Below are 21,810 nucleotides of genomic sequence, written 5' to 3'. Positions count from 1 at the left end.
AATAATGGCACAACTATAACAAAGTTTATGTCTCAAAAGGGCAAGAGGCGGCACCATATACCTAGGGTGGTGGGTTCGGACCCAGCCCTGGCTGAATTGTAACAAAAAAATAGCCAGGTGTTGTGGCAGGCATCTGTAGTCCCAGCTACTTGGGAGGCTGAGGCAGGAGAATTGCCTAAGCCCAGGAGCTCTTAAACATTTTATTCCATTAGTACAAACTTTAAAACAAGGGTGAAAATTAAGCACAGAAATTTTTCCACTTTTAAAAATCAGTTGTGACGCTATACAAGATACCTTATGTTAGACTATTCTATGTAGGGCCTTTCTAAACCTGGTGGTCTGCAGGGCACCAGTTACCCCTATTTGCTCCCCCCAACCTTCATCACACACACACCCAAAGATGGGGAGTGAGAGGCATTATCCAATTCCAGTAAGCCACTAATGTTAATTAGCCAGATTGGTTGAATAGTTACCATTTGGGAAAATAGATCTGGGCTTTCTAAGAGGTAGAAAATGACAAGCTTGAACATCAAGCCTACGGCATTGGAAGTGAGAACTTAATATAAATTTTGTTTGGGTCATTTGTATTAAAGGAAAATGGAAGTGAGACCTTAGCTTTAAAATGGCTACTCACCCAGAAGCAACTTGATAAACATCTGTAACCACATGCTAATGCACCCTGTGAACATACCTTCGAAGTGCAGACACATCTCCAGTATATGCAGCAAACAAAAGATTTATGACTGACTTTACCTGTGAAGAAAAGAAAGTTTAGGATCTGTAGGGGGAAATAAACACAATGGCTGTCACCCGTAAGCAATTTCCATGGGCTTTGAACACTCCAGCTGGATCACAAGCAAAAAGTTGGCTCAAGTATACTTCTGTAGCCAAAAGAATGCATGTGTGGGATAGATTTCTTTTAACAGTGGATTGTGAGAGAATATTCAACAATAAAAATGAGCTACATGAGGAAAGGAATGTAGTATCAGGGACAGAAGAATGGAAGACTGTGACCTAAGAAACCCACGTGGTTGGACACTGAGAATGTTCAGAACTATTCCCATTTAGTACGTCTGAAGACAAGAAGCAAGACTGCATAGTGGTGCCATTCACACACATCATGGTTAGAAACTGAATCGTGCTGTATAAATGTGTAATCCCAGCCAGCAATCACTGTCCTCATCCATCACTGGCTTCTTGGTCAATCTTAAAAGAGACAACATTCAGTGTTATTACCATCTTCCCTGGGCAGGTAGTCTTCAGTTTAATGCTGGACAGTAAAAATCTAGTCACTGTCAGACCCTATGATGCTGCCACTCCTGAAAAGGTGGGTAAACTCCCCAAAAACTGAGTCATCACTATTGAGTGTTTCAAGACTTAAGTGTATCTGCTTTTGACAGTTATCTACCTTCTAGTTCTTACAGTTAAAAGGAAAAGGCTAGTTATCCTAAAGGCCGTTAGATTTTAGTCTGCTCTCATAAAGACTTTATTCATCCCTGCTTATGACAAACTAATCTATTGATCATGGAATCTTTATAAATATTTCATAAATTCTCAATTTTGTCTTAACACCTTGTAACTTCAAAATTCTTATTGATGACCCAGAAGTTTAACTGGAGGGATGGAAAGGAAGCCAGCTCTCCACCAACAAAGCCACAATGCAGAAACTGTGCTTAAAAGTCTTAACCTGGACACTCTTTCATTCCACTACGGATTTCTTTCCCCATAACCTGTGGACTTTTGAAACAACCTGGAGCTGACTGTTGCTGGACTTCTCTAATTCAGCGGTGTGGTTCACAGAAGCTAGTCCACAAGATGCTCTGTGAAAATAAGGGTCCTGTGGTCAGATATGTTCTTCAAAGTTTTCCATACCTCTCTTGATTCACAAGCATAGGAAAGGCTTTGTAAAGCTCTACAGTGCAGAAGTCTTTTCGTGCATTCACGTCCCTGCCAGCCTGTAATCCTTTCATCAACAGGGTACCCAACAGTCCAGAACAGTTTTCTCAATGAGAGTGGGAGGAATAGCTAAGGAGACACCCAGAATGTTCTAAAAGCACACATAAGCACTCCTCCTTTCTAGTCACCTGCTCCTACACCTCATATGGATACAGTTTAGGGAAAGGAGGTCAAAGCAGGCATAGCTTTTTAGAAATTCTCCAGGTGGCTTTGATACACCCCTGTCTGGGTTATGAACAACTGTTCCACGTGTCTTTAACTTCTTTTGTACTAAAGTTACTGGGATTAATGGACTCCTAGTAGTTCAGAACACCCGGGCCACAGAACGCTTTGGCCATCACAGTGGACTCTCCACGGTTTCAAGCAGGCTCGCGTCATTGTGTGGCAATTATTTTTTACTGATTCCTTTCATTCTTTCTTAAGACCTTTAACACCAATGGTGACCCCTGAAAATAGATGATCCTGACCACAACTTTACTGAAAAGAAAAACTGTTCCCAACTCTCAAAGCAAAAAGCATCCTCATTTCTGAGACTCACTTCTTTGCCTATTTCTTCTAACGTGTCCTGCACGTCCCCTAACTTTGCTCCCTCCACTTAACCCGTCTCCAGTGACTTTCAACTTTTCCCTCCTTCACTTGTTCCCTTATCAGCCTCAACAGAGACACAACTTCGTCCTATTTTGAAAAACCAATACTTGGCCCCTGTTATTCCCCTGTTTCAGTGCACATTTTCACAAAGTATGTTTTTAATTCTCTGAAAATCACCTTCACATTCACTGTTGCCTCTAAACGGTGCTCCCCAAAGCTCCAGCAGCGTCCTGAGCCCTGCCGCCTCCTGCTCACACTGACCCTTCCCACCTTCCCAGGCTTGTCTTCCATGGTGCTGCACCACCCTCTCTTCCTCTCAGTAGCTGCTCTGCAGATTGACCACTTCCCACTGCCTAATAATACTTCAAAGACCATCTCCATCCTCCTTGTTTTTCCATATAACGCCCCCAAAGGTTCCATACGTTCCTCTGGCAAAATGCCTGCCCACCAAGCCCTAGCCCTCCAGCTCTACTGGATAGTCACACTACCATTTCAAACTCAAAAGCCTCAGGAGCCCTGACTCCCAACCCCACTCCAGTGGGCCATACCCACCTGCCCACCTGCCATTGCCTCCCAGACGTTCAAGGGGACCCCACACTTAGGGCCAAAGTGTGACTTGTGTTGCTTCTCCGTCCAGAGCAGCCAGATCCTTCCTCAGTCCCCTCATTTGGGGGATAATTTACCCATTTGCTCAGGCCAAAAAAATGTCAGACCTCATCCAGTGCTGCTGCATCTGCTTATACTGATTGCGTCCCTCACAAGGATGCCCAGCCACGGGCCAAGGCGGGGAACCCGGCCCATACTGGTTCCTAGCACCCAGGTGCACCTGCTGGGGAGAAGGGGGAACCTTCTTCACCCAAAAGTGCTGAGAAGATCTGCTTCCTGCCCAGAGACAAATTTGCTCTTTCTAATTCACACAGATCTATCATAGACTCCCTGGGGGGTAGTCCATGATACTACTCTCTTACAACCCACATCTACCTCGTCAATTCCTCTTTGCTTTACCTCCAAAGTACATGGGTCACTATAAAAGTTTTGAGATGGACTATGTTACGGTCCAATATTTCACTTCCAGAAAACACAGTTGACAGCCTCCTTTCTGATTCACCCATGCAAGTTTCAACCTGCTCAGCTTACCAGTGTTGCTGGGAGGGCTTCATTTGCTTCTTTCTGCATGGATTTTGTTTCTCAATTTTTGTTTATCTCAAAACTTTCATAATGACCCACATATGTTTGGAATCCCACCACTTCTCACCACATCTACTACTATCATCCTAGGCCTCACCCGAGCCACCACCTTATCTCCCTGGGAGTACTGATAACTGCCTCTTACTTAACTCTGCTGCCACAGAGATCCCCAGGCCTCTCCATCACACCTAGAGTAAAATTAAACTGTACCATGGTTTTCAGATCCTGGGTGCTCCACTCCCTGGTTACACTGCACATCTCACTTCCTACCCTTCTTTCCCTTGCAGCTGTACTCCAGCTGGGTCTTTTTGTTGGGCTCAGGCACCTGGAGCCTCCACTTGCGGCTGGGAATGTTCTTTCCCCAGCCACTGAGGAGGCTCCCTCTCTCAAGTATTACCTCGAAGATTCTAACACTCACCTCTTTTCTTCATTCCCTAGTCCCTGCTTTCCTCTTTAGGGCACCTGTCATTACCTGACATTATATATATACACATACACACACACAGTAGAACCTCCAGAGCTGACCACCTCCCTACGCTGACCATCTCCATAAGCTGACCTAATTTTCATAGACCGGACATGCACCACACACCAGTACAGGAGGCCGGGTTCCTTAAGGTGACCACCTCCATATGTTATAGTCCCTTGAATGGTCAGCTTACAGAGGTTCTACTGCATATGTGTATGTGCGTGTGTGTATTATATTTAACTCGTTTCTTGTCCCTTTTTTCCATTAAATGTGGGCTCCATGGGCGTAGAGACCACTTGTGTTTCTGTTCATCACTGTAACTCCAGTACCCACCCTACGTATAGGTGTTTGTTAAATATATATTGACAGACTAAATGAATATTATCCCCCAAATCGTTAATGATTCCATTTGTTACCACCATCTGGGTATGAAATTGTAAACATTCCTCCACTTCCCTTTTACATCTTCAGATATCATTACCAGATTTACTCAGTCTTCTAACTGAATATGTCTATGCTTCTAGTCTCTCTTCCAACCTCCAAAACCTTGCCACATACTTCTAAATCATCTTCTCAAAACACTGTTTTAAAGGTTTCTAAACAGGAGGGTATCACCAAACCCCAAAGCCTTCCTGATAGAATTTAAATTGTTTGGCCTTGCATTCAAGGTTCTTGAGTCTAGTTTTCTCTCTCAACCTTGATGGAGCAAAATTGGTCTCACTTATTGCCCTTGTTTTTGATTTGGTGTCTATACTCGTCTTCTAAGAACATCCAGATTCCTTTTTTTTGTTTAGAGACAGTCTCACTTTGTCACCCTCAGTGGAGTGCCGTGGCGTCACAGCTCGCAGCAACCTCCAGCTCTTGGGCTTAGGTGATTCTCTTGCCTCAGCCTCCCGAGTAGCTGGGACTACAGCCACCTGCCGCGCCTGGCTAAACATCCAGATTCCTAATCAAATCCGTCCTTTTCCTTAAGGGTAGCTTAAAAGCCCCTTCCCTTACTCCCACACCACCCCAGGCCACTCCTTCCAGCATTCATTATCCATGCAGGTTGTATCCATGCACATAGTTCGCTGTGACAACACATGGCAGGGACAGACTTGGCAATTAGATACCACCTTTCCCAGCGCAGCCCTGAATTAACCTGTTGCTCCTTCTCGCCTACAATGCATACTATTCCCTTACTCCTTCCTCTGTGAAGTTTACTCCCTTAAATCAGTAGTCTCCTACATTTGCCCACTGTGGCACTATCGTCCGTGATAGTGTGGTATACACACATGGTATATTTATGTATCTTACCTCCCTCACTACTCAAGAAAAAGCCAGATTCTAGTATATATACCATTGATATATTAATTACATCTCATTCTTATTCTTTAAAATACATCAGTCTTTCTATGCAATGAATCCTCATCTGTTTTATTGACTGTATGAGTAAACTTCATTTCTTCTTAAAATTCTCAATTTAGACCTACCTAGTTTGAACAGATTTTATTATACTTTGCATTGGTCACTTATTCAACAATTCAAAAGTTACAAAAGAAAATGTCTTATTAATGAAGCCTAAGACTTTTAGAATATAATCGGTTTATTCAGAGTATACCAACACTTTACTCACAAGCTCAGCTCAGAGATAAATATAAAATGAGAATAAATCAGAAAACTTTAATGTACAAAGGCCGCGTCCTTTGTGACTATACTCGGGGGAAATGTTAACTTGCCTTAACAAAAATTACTGATGACTGTCATGGAGCTGTGATACTCTGCCCACGAAAACAAAAGGCAAGCTACAGAGCTGATTTAATCCAAGTCAGAAAATAGTCTCTTGATCACAAAGTGATCCTCTCCAAGACAGAAGAGCACTAGAAGACAGCATAAGCCCAGGCACCATCTAAAGTAGAACCACAAATGCCTCTTTATTCCAGCAAATAGCCACCTATTATTTTCAAAGTTTGCATAAAACATGAAATGAGCTATAAGCAGAATGCCAAGAAAGAAAATGAAATTAGTTTATCAGTTTCAAGACAACAGATGAAATGCTACTTCACTTAGGGACAGCCCACTTGGTGGTCTGTTAAAAGCTTCCACAAATATTCCCCACAAAACACTGTCTGGAATGCCTTAACCATGGCAAACAGACTGAAGGAAAAGGGGCACTCGAGGAGATGGCCCTTTCTACCTCCAAGCCAACTCTTCGTAAACGATGTAGGTGTGCCAACGACTGATCAAAGTTTGTCCCCTACTTCCTCGTGGCATACTTGCATTACACTGATTTTCAAATATGTCTCAAGAATGCCAAGGTCCAGAAAATAATGAGTTAACAGTAAAGGCCAGAGTCATGGAACCTGTGTTTTGATGAGTCACTCAGAATATAAAGAAATCGTGTATACACGGCAGGAACAGTAGCCTATAGAAGCCAAGGGCCCTGATGTTTGATATAAGCCTCACACAGAAAAGAGAAGCCCCACTTGAGCAGGGAGCCATTAGAATCTGTAAATCACATTCTAACAGTTTCCCTTCACCTTGCAGATTTCCCAGAACCGCTGCCTTTTCCTTACCAAGTCTTTGTCAGAACCTGCTACAACCAGACCAGTTTATCTTGGTTTATTTGTACAAAGTCATGGCAACAGTGAGACAAAAATGTTGCAGTTCACAGGAGTTCATTTTACACTGAGTTCATTTTAAAAACTGGCATGCTTGGCATATCACATTTTCCTAAAAACAGCTAGAACCAGGTAGGGATTCTATTAGTTTTATAAGTCTAAAATGTGATGTTCTTAAGCTTTTAAACCATCATTCTCCTGTTCGTTTGGAGCTTGTTTAAAAGTTGAATTGTGTGGTGGGCGGCGCCTGTGGCTCAGTCGGTAGGGTGCCGGCCCCATATACCGAGGGTGGCGGGTTCAAACCCTGCCCCAGCCTAACTGCAACCAAAAAATAGCCGGGCGTTGTGGCGGGCGCCTGTAGTCCCAGCTACTCCGGAGGCTGAGGCAAGAGAATCACTTAAGCCCAGGAGTTGGAGGTTGCTGTGAGCTGTGTGAGGCCACGGCACTCTACCGAGGGCCAGAAAGTGAGACCCTGTCTCTACAAAAAAAAAAAAAAAAGTTGAATTATGTGGCTTTTGTAAACACCCTGATATATCAGTACTTACAAGTAAGCAGTAATTATTAGAATTATATATAATCGTATGACTCTGTATGTAGTGGATAACTCTGAAAAGTTCAATATTTTAAATAGTTATAATTGTTTTTAAAAAATCCCTGACATGCTGGTTGTAAAATATATTGATAAATATATATTATTTATTACTACCCACTGAGATTAAAAGCCCTGGCTCAAGGTCACATAACATATGAATTAATGATGAAGCTGGGATAGAACTCAGGTATCTGGATCCCCAGTTCTGTACAACTAGACCATGATGATGTGAGTTCTTAATAGATCTAGATTTTTACCCAAAGGATAAAAGGAAACCAAAGGATTAAATAGCAATTAAGCTCTAATCCATAAAAGTCCTTTGCTATAGCTAAATATCGTAAAGAAGGAAGAAAGGAGAGAAAGAACAGGAATGGAGGGAGGGAGAGGCAGGAAGGTTCGATGCATCAGTTTTGCACTTCCCTCACTCCAGTTATTTGATTGCTATTACCAACTCTGTTACTGCTGCCAAACAGGATTCCTTTGGTTTTCATCTTTAGTTTCTGTCTTTATACAAAGACTAATTCAGCCCTTTGGAGCTGCTTTAATGAAAAAAAGCAGGTAACTGAAAAACCATCCCTCTGTTTCTCCCCCCTCTAGTTTGATGTAAGCTGCTCTCTCATTTCCAGCTCACTGCAGTATCTGTTGTCATGGAAGGGATAGTCTTCTTCATCTGTTAAATAAACCATCGTGACTCCAGATCCAATTTGGTTTTAAAAGCTTTACTCCACCTTGGCCATTTATCACCTTTAAATGAAAATAAGCTTTCAGACTTCTTTCATAAATGTTTTTCTTAGGTCAAGTTGAAACACACGTATCTATTATACTGAAGCTAAAGAAAAATTTTAAGTTGCCAACATATGTAAATTAATCCACCTTGCCCAACAAAGGTAGAAAATAAACCTGTACAATGTGTATATTATCAAAGACATTTCCTCTCTCCTTTATTACTGAGCTTATTTAATTTTTTAAGGTGCGAAACAAAATTATAGTACTTTTATAATCAATCTAAAATGAGTATGAGGCCCTATGTTCCTAAGCTTTCCAATAATTTATTCAGAGTTATTACTATATAGAGACAAAACTAATCTAAGCTGACATGATCAGAGGATTAGGAAAAAATCCTTTATGAGAACAGCAACTCAACAATTTCATGACTGTATTTCCAGATTTTTATAAAAATTCAGGAGGTTCTCATGTAGTAATTTCAATAGAGAAAAATAAATCAAATAGTACATATTACTCTAAAGGAAAGAATTTCCAATTTAAAGAAATTTCACTTAAAAAAATGCAACCCTAAAATGGTAGCTCCAAATACTGTATTCTGCTCTTGAATTAGCTAAGTAATAAACTCCTTTAAGCATGCCATTTCCCAAATTTCTCAAAGAGATTAATCTGAAATAATTTCACATATTATTCTACCTTATAGACAATACACACAGAAAAAGCTTAACTATATGTTTCTCTGGTGCTACTTTTCAAAGTACTTTCACAGCCATTTAAATTTGATTACCATTCAAGTTACACAGCAAGCTCCTCTGACATATAATACAGAAATCCGCTAACACAAAAGATATTTTTAAGACTTTTAAGAAATCTGAAACCCCATGAAGACAAAAATTAAGATTATACATTATTTACAACAAAATAGTTAATCTGACGCACCTACTCTCTTGACTGAGCTAAATGCTTTAAGTATTATTGGTTATTTTTCAAAGGACAGGAAACATTTAAATAACTTGAGTATCAGAGCTGGTTAAGTGACAGATTAAGGGCTCAAGCCCAGGGCAGAGTCAGAGATTTCCTAACAAAACCTGGGTCTCCTCAATAATACCAAGACAAAAATATGGTGCAACAGGAAATCAGAAATAGCAACTACGAAACAATTTATAGAGAAATCAGAGATAATTATTGTATTTTTTATCTTTATATTGAGATGCTAATCAAAGATATATTTTTAATGAAATAATTTATTTTGATATATCAATACGACAAACCAATGGCAAATGTTAAATATATTATCTTTATTCTTTGCATTTAAATTTCTAAAAATGAAATGCGAATTTTGGGTTAATGTGAATAAAAGCAAGTAAGACTGCTGCAGCATTAGCAGCAAATACACAACTTTTTATCTCAAGCGTTTGTATTGGTCTGGTAAATGCCAATGAATGGTCTAAGAAGATACCTATGGGATCACAGCATCTCTCTTTTTAATCCCTGATTAGTAAAGTAGCTAACAATGTATCTTTGTGTGGTCTGAAAAAGAGCACTCCTAGTTAACAAGTAAGCAGCAAATGTGTAGAAGACAAACAGAAATGAGCAAAGGCAAACAAAGGCAGCCATTCTTCTGAGGAACAGAACTATTTTTCATGTGGTAAAAACCTAAGAGTACTGTATTGCATTACCATCTATTAAAATCTCTCATTCTCTGTTTTCCTGGCCTTTTTCCTCTCATACAAACAAATACTTGTAAAACTTGACAATTCGTTAATAGTACATTACTGTGTTGAGATATAGGACAGGTGCCACATTTCTGGAATGATAAAATATTACATTTGTTTGCAATTGTCATCATAATCGAAAAACAGGTATGTTAAAACCCAAAAGTCAAAGAACATAAAAGCAAAGATAAGATAGGAAGAGAAGAAAATGGTCACCAAATACTTATTCACATTATTTTAAATTAAAAAATCAGGGCCACTGAAATCAAAAGATTCTTATAAAGACATTGTGTTGGCCAGGCGAGGTGGTTCACGCCTATTAGCGCTCTGGGAGGCAGAGGCAGGTGGATTGCCTGAGCTCAGGAGTTTGAGACCAGCCTGAGCTAAGTAAGACACCATCTCTACAAATAAAAAGCTAACTGGGCACTGTGGTGGACACCTGTAGTCCAGTTACATGGGAGGCTGAGGCAAGAGGATCACTTGTGCCCCAAGTTTGAGGTTGCTGTGAGCTATGATGCCACAGCACTCAACCCCAGGGTGACAGAGTGAGAGACTCTGTCTCCACAAAAAAAAGGACACTGTTTTGTGTAAAATAAAAATAAATAAATACAAATAAATTCCCTGAAAAGAGATGGGAATCTCTTTCTGCTGAGAAATAACATTTTGGCAGTGATATAGGAAAAATTATTGTTTCAATTTAGATTTTAAGGACCTCTCCCTTAGCAGGCCCTAATTCCTATACTACAAGATGGCCATAAAGTTCGTGTGCAATTTAAAATAGTGTGCAATTGCAAGTGAACTTTATAACCACCCTGTGTAACAAAGTAAGGCACATTGACATGAGTTTCCTAGTATATGTAGTTGTTCTGATCACAATATATCCTTATTACGTGCTTTGATGTTAGAAAGATACTCCTCAATTTCAGTGGTCTCCAGAGGGCCATACTTAACTTTATATACCATATATCCTTCAATGTTTATTTCCCAGTTCTATTGTGAAAAGCCCAAACATGTGCTTTGTGGACTACAAGCACAGAAAAGAAGTAATAACTATGTTTCTCTGATGCTAAATACTTTCTTTTTTTTTTTTTTTTTTTTTTGTAGAGACAGAGTCTCACTGTACCGCCCTCAGATAGAGTGCCGTGGCATCACACGGCTCACAGCAACCTCTAACTCTTGGGCTTACGCGATTCTCTTGCCTCAGCCTCCCGAGCAGCTGGGACTACAGGCGCCCGCCACAACGCCCGGCTATTTTTTTTGTTGCAGTTTGGTCGGGGCTGGGTTTGAACCCACCACCCTCGGCATATGGAGCCAGCGCCCTACTCACTGAGCCACAGGCGCCGCCCAGATGCTAAATACTTTCTAAGTACTTTCGCTGTCGTTTAAATTTGATTACCATTCAAATTATACAGCAAGCTTCTCCAATATATAATGCAGAAATCAACTAACAAAAAAGGTATTAAAAGGCCCTTAAAAACAAGGTAATGCAAGTTTAATATATATGTGTGTTATATACATATATGTCTATATCCAAATTCAGGGTGCAGCCGTAGGATACAGGGGTGGGGGAGGAGGGGCGGGAGAACAACAGGGCAGATTACCATTGCTATGAAACCATGGTCACCAACCCCAATAGGATTCTGTTTTCCTTAGCTCTCTCCCCCACTTTACAATAACAAAGATGTCCTATCTTTTCTGTGCCCTGAAACTTCAGTCTCTCTCCTACCTGACAGCTCAGCAGAAAGCCGTGCTTCCCACCCCTAATGAAAACGGAAGTCAACAGACAGAAATGCTTTCAACCTCCATGACGCCTGCAAACCAACCCACCTGCCTCTCTAAGTCCTCTCTTATTGGAGGGGGTGCTCCTCCGCCCACCATGGCTACTCTTCTGCTAAGAGTCTCATCTCTCTGTGGGGTCTCACTTTATTGGCCATTGCCTCTCTCTCGTATCTACCTCAGACTCTCATTCCTTGCTTTCCTATCAACAGCTAACCGGGCTCTGCTCTAACAGATCCCTGACCTGATCTCAAATCCAGTAACAACTTTGTAAAGGGGGAGGGCAGAGTGGAAGGTTAATGCATGAGCTGCCCTTATTAATTTTCCAAATGCAAAAAATAAAAACCCTACTGCCTATTATCATCATTTTTAAAATCAAAGGATACTTTAATAGCAAAAGAAAAAACAACTAGGAAGGGCATCATGCAAATGGAAAGCCCTTATCTTACTTCATTCTCTATGGTTTGGTACAGTTTGATGTATTTCTAAACTTCTTGAAATACTCTTTCCCTGACTCCTGATACCACACTATCCTGGACTTTCTCCTCTCTGGTCACATTTCCCCGGTGGCAGCCCCTCCTACTGCTCTATCTTACTTTAAGGTAGGGGTCTCTTAGTGTTACCTTTGGGTCGCCTTTCCTGCTCACTTTACTCCCTCTACTTGAGCAACCCCAGTTATCACCATAGATTCAAATACCACCCTTCATGCTAACCACTCACAAAATTATATCCACAGCTTACATCGCTCTCCTGAGCTTTAAGCCTAAAACTGCTTAATCAAATCACTACTTCAGATAGTCCAGCCAAGGAGTATCAGGTAGGTTTCTGGGAAAGTGTCTATTTCCTGAATTAGGTATCTCCTTTTTTCTTTCACTTTGGCCATACAGGTGACGCTAAAGGTGAACAACCACTTTTTGACTATAAAATGACAGGCCTGACGTGTAAGGACAATATACAAGGCTGGTAGAGCCTCATCTTAGTCCTGGATTACCTACCTGCTGGGGACTAGTCTCAAACTATATTGTGAGGTTTTCTGTAGGGCTTGGTGTGAAAGAAAGAAAGTGAGAAATAAAGGACTCAACGACCAAGAATTAATATGACAAAGAGTGGGCCAGGGGACTTTTTGCCACCTAGAGTGAGGATGAGGTAAAAGGCAATTAACTTTGTGTTTGTTTAATTTTTATAATGTTAATAGTTATTAATCTAACTGAAATTAATTTCATGTCATTGTTTTATTGTATAGATTGCCCTTATTTTTTGTTTTATCTCATTCTTGTTCACTCCATGCATTGTATTAGTTTCTAATTTTTTATATTCTTAAACATTTTAATATTATCAAGAATAAATGGGCGGCGCCTGAGGCTCAACAGAGTAGGGCACCGGCCCCATATGCCAGAGGTGGTGGGTTCAAACCCAGCCCCAGCCAAAAACTGCAAAAAAAAAAAAAAGAAGGAACAATGTTTAGAAATAGGATGTTAAGACTGACTTTTATCAAACTGTACATGTAAATTTTAAAAGAAGTTGTTAAGTCTCTTGGAAATTTGTGGGCAGACAGGTTGTCGTTATATTGAAAACTGGGAAGAGGTTTATTTTATCTGAGAGACCACTTTTCTCCTACTGAGACCTGCTGTCTGTGTTGTTTCTAGTAATTTTGTACTTGATTGTGACTCATCTTAATTTTTTGTATAGTCTTGACTCTGTCAGTGTATTTTGTCTTTTGGGGGTCTCTACCTGGCCCCTACTCAGTGACCTTCATCTTGAGTCTCACGGGGGAAAGGTGAAGCCAGGGCAAGACAAATTCCCTTTGTCTTATTTAGCCCAGGCTTCAGCTGTTGTGTTCAGTAGACTTTTGGTGTTTTCAATATCATGTTGTGGTTTAACAGTGTACGTGTCTTCTTCTGTTATCCACCTTTTTAGTCTCTAGTTTTTTATTATTACTATTTTAACTATATTTTTAAACTGTAAGTTACTATTAAAATTAAAAATCTTTTATTTTTAAAAATTAAATCAGTTGGTCATGTAAATTGATCAGTCTCTTTTTATTTCTCCACCCATCCATCCACACCTACCCCCCGACTTTTCGTTATACTAGAATAACCCCCTAATTGTTTAGATCACTGTTAACCAACCTCCTGTTACCTGTAGTAAAACAGATCCTTAATTGTTACGAAAGCCTAAATCAAACTAGTTTCTCCCATACTCCCAAGGTTGGCTTCTCTAATGTTCTCCCCCTCTAAGTAAATGCAACGGCTTCAGCCCTGTTGCTTATTATACTAAATAATTGGTGGTTAATGTGGTGTCATTCTGGTTCACTCCATGCTACCAACACATGTCATCTCGAGTCCATAACCTTAACTCTTGTCTCTCTCTTAATTTAAATTAAAAACCAAAATATGTCTTTCCCCTTCTTAAAAGCCTTCAAATTTCCCACTGAACTTTGAATAATATGGCAAAATGACCTTTCACAAATGTTTCCCAAACTGTGTCCAGGGGACTACCTGAAGCACCTAGGGCACATTCAAAATTTAGGTTATTGAATCAAACTATAGTACTGGCATTGGGTCCAGAAAGCTGCATTTTAAAATTTAGACACTCCAACGTTAAACTCTGATGCACATTAAAATATGAGAAGAGCTACTCTAATATGGTCCTTCCTCTCAGCCTCATCCCGGCCCGTCTCCATCCACTGCACCTCACTCTTCTTTCAGCACAGTTACCTTCTTTCACTCCCTCAAACGCGTTAAACTCTTTCCTACGCTGAGCCCTTCAAGTCAAACTATCCTTATCAAGCCCACTCCACCCTTCCTCTGACTCCTTCAAAACTTAAATACTATATTATGTTTCAGGGAAAACCAACCATATTTAACATCCTGACTAAATGAGGTCTTGTTACACCCTCTCCTTGCATTCTTTATTTTGCTAACATGTATTATCATTCTATTTGCTTACATTTTTTTTTTTTTTGAGACAGTCTCATTATGTCGTCCTTGCTAGAGTGCCATGTCATCACAGCTCACAGCAACCTCAAACTCTTGGGCTTAAGTGATTCTCTTGCCTCAGCTCCCGAGTAGATGGGACTACAGGTGCCTGCCACAATGCCCAGCTATTGTTTTTGTTGCAGTTGTCATTGTTGTGAACCTGCCACCTTTAATGTACGTGGCTGGTGCTCTATTCACTGAGCTACAGGTGCCACGCCTGCTTAAATATATTTTAAAGAAATGAAACCCTAAAGATACAGATAACAATTCTCCCTGCATCGATTCCTCTCCCTCCCAGGAATAAGCTTTATTTGAAGATTGACATTCACCTTCTTATATGTTTAACTACATTGTATGTTTGTGTCTCACAAAGTCTGCTATTAAATGCTATATACCATTTTGGAACTCACTTCCTTTTTAACAGTTAAAATGAACTAGATCTACATATACCAGTCTTAACAAATCACCCCTTCAATTATTTTAGTAATCATTATCTATATCCCCTTCTACACTGCAAACACCACAAGTTGAGTATTACTGCATATCCTAAACACTTTGCAGTTTCAGGTGTGTAACAGGCAAGAAAAAAACATTTGTTGAAGAATAAGTGAATGAATAATAATGCATTCCTTTTTTAAAAAAGGAATAGGTTGACTACTCTTATAACATACTATATTAATTTTTAAAACAATACTGTAAGTAGAGCAACTTTTTAAATGTAAAAAGAATACATTTACAATGCAATTGCCAACATGCCAAAGTAAAGATAAGTAGAAGTTATTTTTTAAGATAAAAAGTAACAGCAGAATTCTGTTTCTTCATAGTCCAGTACACGGCAGTCCCTGAGTTATGATTTTGTTTATATGTAACATCATCATTACAGTCAAAACTGAACACATAACACAAGGACACTATAAATGGCTCTGGGTGAGTAAAGAAAACTCCATCTTCATCTTGAATCATTCTAGTTTTGGTTTCCAAAAAAAAAAGTCATATCCTAAAGCCAAGGGTAGATGTGAACAAAGGTACATTCATTCTTGGGTAATAAAGTTCCAGATTAAAATCAAGGAATGTTATACATAAACATGCAAATGAAAATTCTATTTTGAGCTCTATAAAAAGCTCCAAGGAAATCAGGGATGATAATTATAATTAAGTTAACCTGATAGACATTTAGAGGAGACAATCTAAGTTTTAAAAATGCATCATCAAAAATAATTTGTAAAATAAACATCAATTTCTATCACAAACATACTAATTTATATTTAATGTTGTAAGGATACACGAGGGAATTCTTTAAGTCACTCACCTCTACAACAAAGCTAGGCTAAGGAATGATTTTAATGGTAGCATTTAGGGCTGACTTTTTATCTTCTACCATCAGGAAATACTGGAGTTAATTTTCCCACCTAGATCAATACTTCAGAGCATAAACCTAATAATGTCAAATCACAGATGATCGTGTCTGCTGAACCCCCCAGTGGTTTCCCATTACTTAATTTTCAGTAAAAGGCTCTCTGGAGACAGAATTTCTTCTCTGTGAGTGAAATACATACTTATATATTATAAAAGCATATGACACTCTGGAGACAGAATTTCTTCTCTGTGAGTGAAATATATACTTATATATTATAAAAAAGCATATGACACTCTGGAGACAGAATTTCTTCTCTGTGAGTGAAATACATACTTATATATTATAAAAGCATATGACACTGGTGATACGGGAGGTAGACAATGCTCGCATTACGTAAGTTATCGTGAAAAAGTGAATTTATCACGGGATAACCTTGCTTAATAGGAAATTTCCCTTTATTTTGAAATTGCTACTGTCCTTTAATGTTCACATAACATCTGAATTTTATTAACAAGGCACATAAATTGCTCGTTACTTTGTCCAAGCTCCTTACATTTTGCAATGGGAAGCAGTGTGGTGTATGTTATAGGATGGATTCTATAACTGAAACTGCCCGGGTACAAACGCTGTCAGTAGAACTAAATGCTGTGTGACCTTAGGGAACTTACATGACCTACCTGAATCTACAGAGATGATAATAGTACCTACTTCATGGTTTTTATAATGATTAAAGAATTCTCAAAACATGTTTCATACTGGTGATTGACAATGAATGCTAGCTATTGCCAATGATCCTAAAAGTGATGTTACTCAAATTTTGGTATTACTGGGTTTCTGCTGATAATCCATTATGCATGCCTTGTTGCTAGAAATGACTACAACTGTTGACATTAGAAGCAAAGGGGAAATCTACAGAAAACCACAGAATCTTCCCTATTAGCTAACTGGACAGCCTGAACATACCCATGTTCCTTGAGTTTAGGCTCACACCTTTGAGGACTGATCATTGTATACTCAGTTTTTTGTTTTTTTTGAGACAGTCTCATTTTGTCACCCTCAGTAGAGTGCTCTGGTGTCATAGCTCACAGCAACCTCAAACTCTTAGGCTCAATCAATCCTCTTGCCTCACCCTCCCAAGTGGCTGGTTCTACAGATGCCTGCTACAATACCAGGCTATTCTTAGAGATGAGGATCTTGCTGTGGCTCAGGCTGGTCTCAAACTTGTAAGCATAGGCAATCTACCCGCCTCGGCCTCCCAAAGTGCTACGATTACAGGCGCGAGCCACTGTGCTGGCCCTGTATACTTTGTTCTTGTTTGCACACTGCTAAACCTCCTGTGATGAGGGAATGATGAATGAAAGGTCTTTGGCACAGGCAGTAGGCATGCATGTGACATTCTTTTCATGTTTAATTGTTACTGATTTTAGGTATATATGGTCATACCGAACCTGTGATTAAGACTGTTTATGAATTAACTGTGATTTCCGTCTGAGGAAAAATTTTAGTAATAAAACTAGTAAACACTATGTTTTAAAAACATTAAAACAGGTATAATGAAATAGCACAAAATTTACTTGCAATTTTAAGGTAGAAAACAAAACTTGGAAGTTGATGGTTACACATATCATACACCATTCTGGGTTGCTCAACTAGATCCTCTGGCTACCCACCCTGCACTCAGTGATGCTATTTAACTCACAGAAGTACAAGGTAAACTGAAAGCTTCAATCTATTAAAAAGTTTTGCAGAAGATCCTAAATTCATTTTTAAAAAAACCTAATGCTTCACAACAGCACCAAGTAAGACTCTGTGCAAAACAATCGCATAGAACACGAAGAGCAAGCACGGGAGCAACAGCTCCCTATCTAGAGCCTCCAAACACGGGCAAAATATGAATATGGAAGATTAAGTACATGACATGGCCCAACGTGTAAGGGACACTCAATAAACAACATCTTGATGTGTATTAAGACGGCTATAAAAGTGCCCAGCAGGAAGTGAATAATAAAAATGAAAGCTTCTCAAGTTTTTATTAATTAGCTGAAAATATAGCAAACTAGTAGTCTTTCTACTCTGTTCTTCAAGTGAAAAAAATTAAAAAGCCATATGTTCTCTAAGTTCTGCTGAAACAGCATGTTTTTTTTTTTTTTTGAGACAGAGCCTCAAGCTGTCACCCTCGGTAGAGTGCCGTAGCATCACAGCTCACAGCAACCTCCAGCTCTTGGGCTTCGGTGATTCTCTTGCCTCAGCCTCCCAAGTAGCTGGGACAGCAGGCACCCGCCACAGCTCTTTGGTTGCAGCCGTCATTGTTGTTTGGCAGGCTCAGGCTGGATTCGAACCAGCCAGCTTAGGTGTATGTGGCTGGCACCTTAGCCGCTTGAGCCACAGGCGCCGAGCCAAAATAGCATGTTTTAAATGAAAAACTTCACAAATAAATAAAGAGAAAGTCCTACTGCCCCTACTCCTTAAGGTCATTCTTTAGAGTTTTTCCTTCAGGTTAAAAAAAAAAAGAAGACATTACGGCTAGAATATTTTATTGGTATGATTAAAAAGGTTAATAATAGTATAAGTGACTACAGAATTTTAACAAAATCACTTATTCTGTAATACCAAAATGTCAATGAAGTTTCACTGAGCAGATAACGAAACACATAGCCATCTCAATTCAAATACTCAAACAGTATTTTTTAGTTCATTGCTTTATTTACATTATAAATCTTATACACAGACCTGGACTCAAGATGCATGTACTCAAGGCTCTATATAAAATAAAGAATAAACCATTTTATGCTGAAGAAAAGAAGTTAGAACTTTCACATTTCAAACTTCTTTGTTGGTTGGGTTTTATATTTTGGGTTTTATATTTTATGTTTTGGGTTTTTTATATTGGGTTTTACTTTTTGAAGAAAAAAACTAGAATAGCAAATGTCAACACTATTGAAAAGATTTGGAAGTGAACATATCAGCAATAAATGAAAACACATTTCATGAATACCTCTGATATAATTTTAAAAATTATCTCATTTTCAGCCAAAATTGAATAATGATATAGAATGATAAAAAAGAAAGAACACTTAAAATTAAGATAACTATATTTTGAGCTTTTTAATTATGTCGTATTTTGAGTCACTGTGAGAAAATATAAGACAATAGACTTTGGAAGGAGATTAAATCATAATTTATACCATAGTTTTATATAACATCATTATTCTCATTTAATGGAAGTCAAGATTTAAGGATTAAGCTTTATGGTTTTTCCCCTAAAAGACATTTTGTGAATTGCCTCTTAGTGATGATTTGTGAAAATTGATAGTTCTAACTATCCATAAGTCTAAAGAGAATTTTAGTAAGAATGATTTTTTACTTTACTATGGAATAGTTTAAAAATGTAGTTATATTTGCATAATTAATGCTAACATTTCAGCATCATTCTCATTTTAGTATGTATATAATATGAAAGCAGAGTTTATACTGAATAAGAGCCAGTCTCTTAAATGTTGAGGGTGTCACTTTTTTAAACTTGTAGGAAGAAGAGCTACCCAGGCAAGTTTAAATTTTGAGAATTAAGAAACAAATACTTTTTCAGAGTGACAATATTTGTCTCAATATTTTAAAAGTCAACAAAAGCTTTAAAAAATTAATGCATTTCATGAATATACATTTTCTTTCATAAGTATTAATACAAAATTAAATCCCAGAACTATGGAGATTGATACTAAGGACAATAGGCACTACAGAGTAAACAGCAAATCAAGAACCCTGTTCTAAGGTCACTCACAGATCCAAATGTCCTCTAAAATAAAAACAGGGGAAGTAGCCAGATACTGTGTATGCGTCTTGGAAAAACTAACATGTAAAGAAAAAAATGTTTTCTTCAGAAAACATTTGCTTAGACCCTGAATAGCTTTTTTTCTTATTTAAAATCTTTTTACTTATATATTTATTCTAATCCTTAAAGGATTTATTTTAAAAAGCCAACGGTGCAACATTTATTTTTACATTTCTACTACACCTACTTTCTGTTAAAGGTTCTAGGGTAATGTTTTATATTTAGAACTACTATATAATTGTAACATTCACTTCTTACTTTACTAGTTTTTAATAACTAAGAATGACTTTTCCATAGAAAAACACGCTTAAGTACTTTTAATAAACACTGTTGGTTCATACGATCTCTCAAGTCACTCAGAGTCCCATTAATTACTAACAATTATATTTCTCTTGTTAAACCAAAAAAGTCTGCTCAAACAAAACACAGTAACAAATCACCCTCATTTAAAAAGAAAAAAGATGTAAAATTCTAATAAAGCAAGGCACTAAGAAGCCTATACAAGGAAGTTAGGCAGAGTAAGAGTTTACACCAGATTAATTTTTAACTCAGTTGATTCTAAAACAACAAAAACAAGGTAACGGTGAATAAAAGTATATAAAAAAATCTAGAAAGGTTGAATTATGTTTAGAAATGAAATAAACCCTTCAGCTGTTTAGAGAATATGAACTTAACTATAGTTCAGCGTTCCAAGTATAACCGCTGGGCAGAGGGATTCTGTAATGTAAATAAAAAATACCAGGAATATAATATGAAAACAGAAATTTTAAAACAATTTCAGGTAATAATTTTTTTCCAAAGCTAAGCTTTTCAAACAGATAATTTAAATCATCTGAGATATCAGAATTGAAAGTATTTCAGTGAAGTAAGTATATCGTGGGAAAAATAGATCATTATTTTTCATCATACCTTGTCTAGAAAAGTCATGTCCTCGGTCAGATATTATATTTTGTCTTAAAAATAAGTATACAAAATTATTCTTTGCCACTGAGATATAGTCTACAAAATTTTAACAAATATTTTAGAATTAGTAAATGAAAGTTGAGTCAAAATTCTAATAACAGTGTTAGAAGATCCATCGACAGAAGCAATTGGCACCAGCTCACCTGTTCTAATATAAGCCTTTTGAGGGCAAGATCATAACATTTAAAAAAATTTAAGCATGGGGCGCCTGTGGCTCAACAGAGTGGGGCGCTGGCCCCGTATGCCAGAGGTGGTGGGTTCAAACCCAGCCCCTGCCAAAAAAAACTGCAAAAAAAAAAAAAAAAAATTTAAGCATGTATGCCTATTTTTTTTTTTTTTTTGGTTTTTGGCCGGGGCTAGGTTTGAACCCACCACCTCCGGCATATATAGGACCGGCGCCCTACTCCTTGAGCCACAGGCGCCACCCATGTATGCCTATTTTTAATAATGTTTCATGATTTACTGTCAAATGTAATTTATACAAAAACAACACAACTTACTGCAGAAAAAAGCAATACATCCAAGTGCTAATTAGTATCCTATTCATTCTAGATAAAGGTTTAATAGATTAGGAATCCATTGTATAAGTTATAATCGAAATGGGCTTTATACATCCGGCATATTTTTAAAATCTCTATTAGCAACAACTTATAAAAATTGCTAAAGTAAATCTACAAAACTGAACAGGTAAACGAAGTCAATATTAAATTCCTTTCCTTTCATATGCTCACAAGATGTAAATAAAAAACAAAGCTTGAAGACCATAGTAACAGAATCATTTCCTTAAAAATTTCTGATCCATTTGCTTAAAATCTTTTTTTAAAAAATCTTTTTTATTACTATTTAAGAAATTAAGAACTCTAAAATACATTAAGTTTTGCCAGCTCTGTTTCCTGTTGGATAGATTTTGCCTCAGATGCCTTTAGAGTAGTTTTCTAAGTTTCTCCAAGTCATGTGCATGTTATGTTGTTCACATTAATAAACTATAGGATGGGGCTTTAGTGAGAAATAAAAGAACTTCCCCCAAACCGATTAAGTTCCTTCCACTTTTAAGCAATGTTCTAAGAAACTAACAT

At 38.2% G+C, this 21,810-nt stretch overlaps 1 protein-coding gene across 4 annotated transcripts in view; it reads right to left on the bottom strand.

The window, feature by feature from the left end:
• GLS (glutaminase) overlaps positions 1-21,810 on the bottom strand; it is an 83,094-nt gene that overhangs the window by 5,751 nt on the left and 55,533 nt on the right. For all 4 annotated transcript variants that reach the window (XM_053598328.1, XM_053598332.1, XM_053598333.1 and 1 more), the window contains one exon: positions 692-753. In XM_053598328.1, coding sequence (XP_053454303.1) covers positions 692-753 — 62 coding nt within the window. The remainder of the gene's footprint in view (positions 1-691; positions 754-21,810) is intronic.

The sequence above is a fragment of the Nycticebus coucang genome, chromosome 7 (assembly GCF_027406575.1).
Source record: "Nycticebus coucang isolate mNycCou1 chromosome 7, mNycCou1.pri, whole genome shotgun sequence".
In the NCBI taxonomy this organism is placed as follows: Eukaryota; Metazoa; Chordata; class Mammalia; order Primates; family Lorisidae; genus Nycticebus; species Nycticebus coucang.
This window is presented reverse-complemented; position numbering and strand designations above follow the sequence as displayed.